Source organism: Lacerta agilis, chromosome 2 (assembly GCF_009819535.1).
Source record: "Lacerta agilis isolate rLacAgi1 chromosome 2, rLacAgi1.pri, whole genome shotgun sequence".
Lineage (NCBI taxonomy): Eukaryota > Metazoa > Chordata > Lepidosauria > Squamata > Lacertidae > Lacerta > Lacerta agilis.
The window spans coordinates 39,736,215-39,746,237 of record NC_046313.1 but is presented as its reverse complement, the minus strand read 5'-3'; the positions used below and the strand labels follow the sequence as shown (position 1 = coordinate 39,746,237).

Here is a 10,023-nt window from a genome sequence, read left to right as displayed (position 1 = left end):
GTGTGTGTGTGTGTGTGTGTGTGTCCTTCAAGGAGATCTAAGAAAGTGGTGGGCAAGCAAAAGCCACACCGAGTGGGAACTGAAGAAAATTCCAACAGAGTCTTGGCTTTGGGAAGGTCAAGAGGTACGTAAACAAAGTTTGTTATAATCATTCCAGATTTGCATTCCTGACTTGCTGTAATTTATCACAATGCACCACCATGCATCATTTTACTTACTGCTTCAGCAAGGGAGAATGAGAAGCTGTATATCCTAAGAAATTGAGCGTTTTGAAAGCCAGCAATCTTACTTTGCCAGCAGTCCAGAGGGGAAGAGTTGGAGGAGGGTAGGATTTATTGGGTTGAATATTCTTTTTGTTCCTAGTAGAAGTCATGCTGTAGGGCTCCAGTTAACCATGTAGCCATCATATTTTATTTTTATTTGTTTGTTACAAACCCAGAGGCCACATCTCAGAGTACATAAAGCATGGCAGGAGAGGCAGGTGGTGTTCTATGTGTGAGATCCCGACATGCAGCTATTTCTGGCTACGCATGAAAGTGGCACAATTGCATCATTCTGCTACTTTTCAAGTAGAGAATCAGATAACATATATGTGGTAGATCCTGAAAAGGGTGGGTGGGTTTAAAAGCCAGTCTATGCCAGAGACACAGATAGTGGTTCAAGTAGATAATTGTTTCTTGCGTCATTGACACATACTGTAGTTTTACTAGCCATGAACTGCACAACGAGCTTGACTACAGAGAGGAAATTCTAACAAAATAGGGCCTCTTTAGAGTCCTGTTTTATCTTGCTATGGCTGGAACTGATTGCATTCAGAAAAAAATATTGCTAAAAGTGATTCAACTGCATACCTACTGTCTTTTACTTGGAGGCCACAACTGTGAAGGCCCTTCTCTGAGCCATCAATGTTCTACCCCAGGGGGAACTGTTGTGATGACTTTCAGTTGGCAGACGCCAATTACCATCAGCCCTAGCCAACTTAGCCACTGATCTTCACACCCTAGAGCAGGGGTCATTAACCTTTTTGGACCAGTGGGCACGTTTTAATTTTTGAGACCATGCTGTGGGCTCCAGTCACAAAATGGCTACCATGGGGGCAAGGCATAACACAATGTGTTGTAACACAAATCATAGCGAGTACAATCATTGCTCCTCCTTTCTCTTCCCCTGGACAAGCTCATACTTACCATGGGAAGTCAGGTATAGGATGCCAATGGGGAGAGCTTAACTCTCAAACGATTGGCACAAATCTCTGATCCCAGACTTGGGTACCACTTGCTCTGGAACCTGTATATCTTCCTCCATTTCTTCTTTTAATGTGTGTACTGTGGCAAATTTGTCATGGCTTTTGGGTAGCTGGGGATCTGTTTATCTTTAACATCGAGGTGTGTATGTACTGTGTGATTTTCTGATTACATATATGTAACTTGGCTCCCTGAAGCACCATATGTATCAGGGGTCAGCCACCTTTTTCAGCCATGGGCTGGTCCACCGTCCCTCAGACCATGTGGTGGGCCGGACTATATTTTGGGGAAAAATATGAACGAATTTCTATGCCCCACAAATAACCCAGAGATGCATTTTAAATGAAAGGATGCATTCTAATCATATTAAAACACGCTGATTCCAAGACCGTCCGCAGGCCGGATCGACAAGGCAAGTGGGCCGCATCCAGCACACGAGCCTTAGGTTGCCTACCCCTGATCTATATATTCTGCCTCCTTTATTTCATATAATAAAACATAATTTCTTTATTCCTCTGGGGTGAATTTATCCGGCATAAGGTTAGGAGCCGAAACATATATTCATAAATAGTCATGTGTATTGACTCTCGCAAAATATCCCAAACTTATTGGGAATGTGTGTAGGGGTATGGGTGGGGTGGGGTGGACATGCTAGTGCTGCTTTTTAGCAAATGGCACAACCCATCCTCAGGCCAACTGACGAGGGCTGTCATGATGTATGCACAACACACCGCTTAAGCCTTGCATAGAACCCTGCTCATGACAAACTGGTCACCTGAACCATTAATCCTATGCAGTGATTGCCATTTGGCACATCACTGCCCACATTTCTGAGGCGGATTGAGGCATGGTGTTGGTCTCTGTCTGCAGGAAAGGATTCACAAAGCCACTTTGCTCTTTGTAGAGCTGGCTGTGAGTTCACAGCAGATGTATAGGCTGGTTCTCCCACCAGCACTGCTGAGGATCTTGGAGCTCTCGACATGCTGCTGGTTGAAGCCCTACCAAGGTATTACGTTGATGCTGACCAGCTCCTCAGAACACTGGGTGCTTTGACACGGAGACAAGTTTTTCTAGTTCATTGCAGATTATGCTTATAAGGCAAGAACACAAGTGGAGCAGGTGAGTTATACCAGCCCTTTGAGTGCATGACAGGCTGGCGTGCTGCCACAAGCACTGTGTTTTGGGATACCTCTTTGTGTATCACCTACTGCAATGGATGTCTTGCCTGTGTTGCAAGTTTCCCCGCTTTGGCAACACCCAGCTTCCTGCTATCTTTACAATACCCTGACAAAGAGAGATCAAGCAGGAGGCAGCTACTATGAAGGATGAAGGCTCGGGGCCACTTTCCCACATTTGGCAAGTAGTTTGAACCATCATTTGGTTGCTGCCTGTTTGAGTGATCTTCAGGCCCACAGACATCATCTCTCCACTTGAGTGCATACCTAGGACTTATGTATACTGGGCCCTACAGACAGCAGGAGCCAAGGGAGAAGTTGAAAATGGGAACCTGTTCAGCAGAACAGCAGGTGATCATAGTTAGACAGGCCATTAACCAGTTCTGGGTAAAGAGGGAGGCTGCTAGCCAAGAGCATCTGTGGGCCGGCTTCCTAGTGCTACTTTTTAATGTGTGATATTTTCCTGTATTTTAATCTCTGTTGGAAGCCGCCCAGAGTGGCTGGGGAAACCCAGCCAGATGGGCAGGGTACAAACAATAAATTTATTATTATTATTATTATTATTATTATTATTATTATTATTATTATTATTATTATTAGACTGGAAAAAGCTGACTCTTATGGCTGAGTGAAGTGTCAAATTGATTCTCATAAATGTTTGAATACTATATGCTCTATCTGGCTGCCTCATCAAATTTATCCAAATAAGAGGGTGTTTGTTTGTTTGTTTGTTTGTTTGCTTGCTTGCTTGCAGCAGGAATGCAGAGTGTGACTCAAATGCCAGGCAACACCTTCCAAGCTAGCATGTTGACTGCAAGGAAATATTTTCACTCGAGTGCTCTAAGATCAAATTCAAGCTGTGGGCAAAAAGCGAGTCCTTGTCTCCCCAGTCATACACTCCCCCATCCCATCTGCCCAGCCACCTTCTCTCCTGCACCAGCAGGTCTACCAATGCTTGTAAGTCCTATTTTGATTGAGGGCTGCATGACTATGACAACTCATTACATGCAGCACACTTCCTCACATACTCCTTTTACCCTTGCTTGTACCATTGGTAAAAGCAGTCCTCCGAGGATAAATGAACTTCTTCACACATTGCAGAATTAATCTGTGGAATTCATTCTCCCACAAAGCACTGCTGACTGCTATCTCTTGATTGCTTTACAAAGGCCATGGTAGTTCCCCCACCTGAGTGCCAAGAAAGCCAAGCCTACAGGGATGGGGAATCTGTGACCCCCCAGAAGTTGTTGGACTCCAACTTCCATCAGCCCAACATAGCCAATGGCCAAGGATGATGACAGATGTAGTCTAACAACATCTGGAGGGCCACAGGTTGCCTATCCCTGATGCATTCTTTTGAGTACCTCATGCTGAAAACGCACAAAGAAAGGCTGTTGCCTCCACGTCCTGCTGGAATTTCCAAAGAAATCAAGCTGGGACCAGACCAGATGGAGCTTTGTTCTCATCTACAAATCTTTTTCTTATATTCTTGAAAGGCATTTTTTTTGTAATTTAGCATGTGTCTTTTCTCCCTTCCTTATTCAAGTCAAAGGCTAAGTAGTCCCTGCTGCACCATTCCAACAGGAGTGCTAAGCTGGTCTTAAAAAACTCCTCTAACAGCTGCAATGTTGTAGTGGTCCCTGAAGACTCTCACACCATTTAGCAAGGCATTTCCACCTAATTCTCTCCCCTTCTCCCCTCCTGCAGCATGTACAAAACTACCTCCCCCAAAGCTATATGGGGAATAGGATTCTGCATTACTTCTGAGTGCTCGGTCCAGAGTAGTGTGTTTTTAATACTAAGAAATAAAGTTGCTAGGTTGGACATCTGAATAAGCCCCCCCCCCCCCAGCCAGAACGACACACAGAGCAGGATTCAGATAATGAGTTCCACTAATGGAAGCCCACACAAGGGTTCCCACTAGCACAGCAAGGCTTCCCCCCAAAAATAGACTGACTCAGTGTGTGGGTGGGTGTGCACGTGCGCCAGGGGAACAGTGTGTGGGTGTAGGAGAGGGCAGACTACAAGTGCTTCTGGGATGAGGTGGAGTGGAATGAGGAGAGTAGCTTCTCCAGGGCATCATCATCCCACATGGAGAAGCAGCTGTTTACAAGGGTGGAGTCTTGGTTTTCTCTGGGAGACATCCTATTATTTCTTATTGTGCTCTTTAAAACAACTTTAGGGGATGGAACAGGCCCAAGTCCAACTACCAAAAGGTAAATAAAACACAGACGGCAATATACGTCATGCAGGCTTCAAAACAAGCATCATCTCAATTTCTTTCGCCAGGCACGTTCAGCTCAATGCAGGCACTCCCAGGGGTCAACTGCACTAAAATGTCGGCAGCAGGGCTGCAGCTAAGGAATGGATGGGCAAGTAGCTTTGGTCTCAGTATTTTAGGTGCAAACTTGGACCCTTAACACCATCACAGCTAGAGTGCACCCAGACATTCTGTATTGAACCAGTTTCATGATGTATGAAAATGCAAACCAGTTACTACAATGGCTTGCTGAATCTCTGTTTAGACCTGTATGGCCCAGCTAATTGTCTTGTGCATCCTGACAGGGGATGAACAAGTTGGCCTTTTTCCCCTCATTGTTTGTGCCTTGCCTCCCATGGGGGGAAGCCATCCCATTTCCCAGCCCCCAATCAGCCGGCAGGATGGCGTGTTTGTTCCTGCTTGTTGCTTCTCAGAAACACAGCCGCAATAGTCCTACCCATGGCTGCTTCCAGCAGCTGAGACAGAAAGCTCAAGGTCCACCTTGCTGACTAAGGATGGCCTGGTACAGTGGTTGCAGCAAGAAGACTGGAAGACAAGACTGCCATAAGCATCACTGCGGTCCCTCAAAGAGTGGGTGTCTGACACATCCCTGCTAATTTGATTCTAAGGGGGGAGGTTGTTATGTACCAGGGAAGTGGGGAGCAACTCCAGTACCACATGACCAGAGCATTCAAGGGCCTACACAGCTTACTAGGAGCTGTAGAATCCCAGAGTGCCCATTAAAATGAAATTGCCGGCTGCACACAGTGCAGCATCTGGTTCCACTTCACATGCAGGGCCATTTCCAACCCAGCCCTCACCAACCCGTTTAATATTTTGACTGCTCCAAGCAGGGAGATTTAGAAATATTTGAGCCAAGGAAACACACATATCACAGAGCAGAAATCGAACGACTACTTTGAGGTCATTTGCTCTCACTCCAGAGGCAGACCCCTAGCACATGAGACACATTATTTTTATGTTGCTGCTCTGACAGGGCTCAAGCATAGAGGACCCCCCCCCCAAAAAAAAGTTGCACCTGGCCATGAAGTTAGGGTATTAGTTGTTTTACTGGGTATTTCTCTGGGTAGTTTCCTTTTTCCCAATGTGCCATCTGCAACCTCTCTTTTGAGGTAATTGCTACACGCACCTGCTCACTTCTCCCTTAGCAGCAACCAGAGAACCGTCTTGGTTACCCAGATCTGCAACACCACCCTAACCGGCCTGGGTCCCGACTCCCGCATCCTACCATTTCCTCCACAGAGGAAGTTTTCATTTTTGTCTGTCGGCCAAGAGATGGGATAAGCCAGAACTCCACTTGTGGGCACTCTGTACCTCCCCTCCCCACAACACACCCCTTAAGCACACATGCAAGCAAAAAGCAATTTAGTAATGTCAATATATTTTTTTCTTAAAGATGCTTTACACATAGAATACAAAAATATGCCCAAGGAGAACGTGGTGCCTGGTCTACCCACAAGGCTTCCGGTGCCAGGGCACAGGAAGGCAGCAAGGCTTGGCAGAAACCTCACCCACTCTGAGCATGAGGTGTGGGCAACTAGGCTCCACATCCTACCTGGGGTTAGTGTCTTAAAGAGATACAGTAGGTGGATTGGGGCTGTGAGGTGTAATTGAAGAGGGAGGGGGCCTTCACGGCTCCTAGGGTGACCAGACAGTGCCTGAACTACAGTATTGGGATACAGTACAGGGAAGAGGCCCAACATTTGGGTGGGTGGGTGTGGGTGAGTGTGTGTGTAGTGTCAGTGAGAGAATATCAATAATTTAACAGAGGCAGCTTTTCAGGCATTATTAACTGGGCCACCCTGGGAGGTAGGTCAGTATGACAAAGTTGGACAGATTAGTCAAAGACAGATCTCGACAAGGACATGCCCAAACCTAGACCGCAAGGAGAACCTGCTGCTGTTGCTGCTTGTGGTTTTTCTGCCCTCTGGGAACATTCCCAGTGCCAAGCAGCAGCACCCTGAGCAGAGGAGTTCCCCAGAACCAGTCCAGTAAGGGAATATTCCCAGCAGTAATTGGGACGGGGAAATGCCACTGGTGTGACAGGCTCAGCAATGGCTCATCACCAGTGAGACACATGGGACAACATCCTTTGCACTATCCACACAGTGTGAGTGACTGGGGGCAAGAAGCCCAGCTGCAGATGGGGGGTGGTGGTTAAAGAGGTGGTGGGCCTTGAAACTACGCTTTGCTCTGGGGAAGTGGTTGGTGGCAGGACAAGCCAGATCCATTCAGGGGGAGGGGGAGTAGCCGGCTATACAGCCTTGTGTCTCTGCTGCCAGCTTTTCTCAGCCATGCCCAGCCAAAAGGCATCTTGAGACTGCTGCTCAAAATGGATTCAAGTTCCACAGCTGATGATGAGGCTGGGAAGCAGAGGCAGGATTTGTTAGGCAGGGTAGGACCAGCAGCTGAAAAGATTGCCTAGCCACATGGAAGGAAAGGATCTCTCCAGGAAACAGGATTGGGGTCGGGGACTTTATTTCCTCCACTAGTTTTTTTTTTTAACCTTGTAATCTGATGCTCTCTGATTTCTGAGTGCCTCTTTTGCATTTACTACCCAAAGCCAAGCTACGAGGATCAAGCAAGAGAGAGCAGCTATGAAATGAGGTCCACCCGCGGCAAGAGAAGCAGCTTCCCAGTGCATATTGTACTGGAAGCTGGGGCTGGACCAGCGGAGGATGTTCATGTTGGATTAAGGGGGATGTGTGTGTGTACCCTTAGCCTATCCAGAGCAGATATGCAGTGAGGAGCTTTTGCCACACCTGGCCACCCATCCAAACGGTTGTGTCAGGGCTGTCCAAACCCATCCGAGCTCACCCCAGCCTCATCCGTTGCCCGAGAGCGCCTGTGAGATTCCCCCCAGACTAACTGTCTATCAGGATGCCTGCATATCCTCGTTCAAGGCTAGGCCTGGAAACCAGCAAAGAGCAGCTGCATCTCCCTGAGAACAGCAAACTGTATGAGCAGAGTGGCAGAAGCCAAGAACTGGCAGCAAGGGACTCCTAGCAGACTGTGTTCAGATCTGAGGGAGCCTCATGCACAAAGAGGTGGTCAGCAGCAGTGATTCTGGCCCCCATTCACATTACACTCCAGTCATTAATGCAGGTGACTTATTGCTTGAGGGCCTCTCCAGCCCCTAGGGAAAGGAGGCAGGTGTGGCCCAGCATCGAAGTGAGGGCACAGTGGTGTGCCAGGCCCACCAGTGGCCTGCCTAGTAGTCCTGCCTGCAGGGTCCAGCAGAGGGCACAGAGTCCTAGTAGCGCCCAACCTTGGCATCGCCAATCGCTCCCCAGACGTCGAAGACAAACTCGTCGGGGAAGGCAAAGTCCCCCAGCTGCTCGTCCAGGGACTCAGCAAATTCGTCAGGATTCCGTTTGTCCTTTCCCAGCTCCACCATGGTAGCAGCTATGTGGGGGAAGGAAAGAAAGCCAGAGGTGAGCATCTGCTCCACACCCCAAACAGTTCACAAGCCTACATAACAACTGAGACAGAGGCACAGGGAGAGCTTCACATTGGTTCCCATTCCAGCACTGGAAAGGTGTGCAAATTAAGGGGAGATGCCAGCATCTACAGGGAGGCTCCAGTCTTAACTCGTTTGCTTTGAGGAAAGGAAGCGGCAACTCACCTAGCTCTGTGTCACGGATGCCCATGTAACTCTCCAAAAGATCATCAACCTTCTCGATGGCCTTTTCCTCAAATGCAGATGGCTGTGAAGAAGAAGAAAACAAAGACTGAAGCAGCAGCAATGTCTGTTTTCCCCTCTATTAACTCGAGGGGTGGCAGCTGCAACTTTGCTACTGCTAATAGCTGACAGGGCCGATGGGACCATTGCAGAAAAAAATGGCTGCAATGTGGCTGAAGAATTTTGGTACAGATTGGAGGGCGGGAGAATCTAGAGCTGGTTATCTGGGGACCATGTGTGGCTCTGTGTCTTCAGAAGACACATGAAGGCTGTGAGGAAGAGTACCAACCCAGGGCTGCGTGTATCAGCTTGCCACCGATACCATCATAACATCCCTTTACATCTCTGGTCTGCACAATAACTTGAAGGAGAAGCAGGGAGGAGGAGATGAGAGAAACAGCAGGAGAGATGGCTGCTCCTTCTCCCCCTCTTCCTCTAAAACAATGCCACAAGGAAGAGCTCAGGGGCAGGGGGAAATATGCTGCTGGGCATCCCTCTCACCAGAGGGGAATGGATTTGTGGACACCTGCTGTAAACCACTCTTGGAAAAATGTGGAGCAGAGCAGAACTGCCGATCCTTCTCAGGGCCGTCTTAGCCATACAGGCTAGTGGTGCGGGGAACCACGGTGCCACGTTCTGGAGGGCGCCAGCGAAGAGGCGGAGGCTTGACACAACACCTCCCGGCATCAGCTCGCCGCCCTCGTCCACCTCCGCCATGCCGTGCCGCGACTGGAGCCTCTTCCCTGACGGAGGAGCCGCCCTCCAGCCTCGCTGGCAACGCCGCCCTCACCTGACCTCTCTCCTCTCCCTCCCTCCCCTCCCCCTCTCTTCCCGCCCTGCTGGCCACACTGAGCGCTCACGGCCCTGGCAGCACAACAAGCGCTAACAAAGTGCAGGGGCCGCCCGCCTTGCCCCACTCCACCCTCTCTGCCTCCTGCTAGCTTGACCCGGGGGCTCCTCACGGACACATGGAAGCAGCCATGGGAAGAGGAGGAGAGAGAGAAAAAGAGAAGAGAGCCCAAGGAAATGGAGGTGATGATAGAGGAGGTGGAGGAGTGATGGTGGCGGGGCGGCGGCGAGAGAAGAGAAGAGGCATGAGGTTGTGCCAGGGTTATTTGTCTTCGCTGGAGAGGAGCGGGGAGGCTGGCGGTGGGAGTGAAACGGGAATCACACCGGGGGGGGGGGGAGATCATGACTGTTTTCCAACAACCCAAGAAGAACGTGTATGTGTGTGTTTGTGGTTTTTTGTGGTGGTGGTGGGGGTGAGACGCTCCCCAGGCAGTTTGGATTGGGGCTGGTGGCGGAGGCGATAGCAGCAGCAGCAACAACATAATAATAGGAGACTTAACCCCACAGACCAAGTCTGCTTCCCTTTCTGTGTGTGTGTGTGTGTGTGTGTCTCCCTCTCTTCTCCCCCGCTAGGTGATCTCTTCCTTTCACCTATGAGCTTCCCCCTCTCCTCTCTCTTTTCCCTTGATTGAGAGCGGGTCACTGAGAAGGTCTCCCTGGTGGCCGTAGTTTCCCCCCCTTCCCGAAACCAAAGCCATTTTGAGGGTGAGCGGAAAAGGTGGTTTGAGGCGGATCCTGGCCAAGGCAAGGCGGCCGTGCTGAGCTTTCAGCTGCCTGAGCAGCTGGCCAGGG

General features: G+C 49.3%; 1 protein-coding gene across 3 annotated transcripts in view; it reads right to left on the bottom strand.

The window, feature by feature from the left end:
* Positions 1-7,192: 7,192 nt before the first annotated feature.
* GIPC1 (GIPC PDZ domain containing family member 1) overlaps positions 7,193-10,023 on the bottom strand; it is a 29,395-nt gene continuing 26,564 nt past the window's right edge. For all 3 annotated transcript variants that reach the window (XM_033139677.1, XM_033139676.1, XM_033139675.1), the window contains 2 exons: positions 8,326-8,407; positions 7,193-8,105 (listed from right to left, as the gene is read on the bottom strand). In XM_033139677.1, the coding sequence (XP_032995568.1) occupies positions 7,954-8,105; positions 8,326-8,407 (234 nt within the window). In that variant the 3' untranslated portion in view covers positions 7,193-7,953. The remainder of the gene's footprint in view (positions 8,106-8,325; positions 8,408-10,023) is intronic.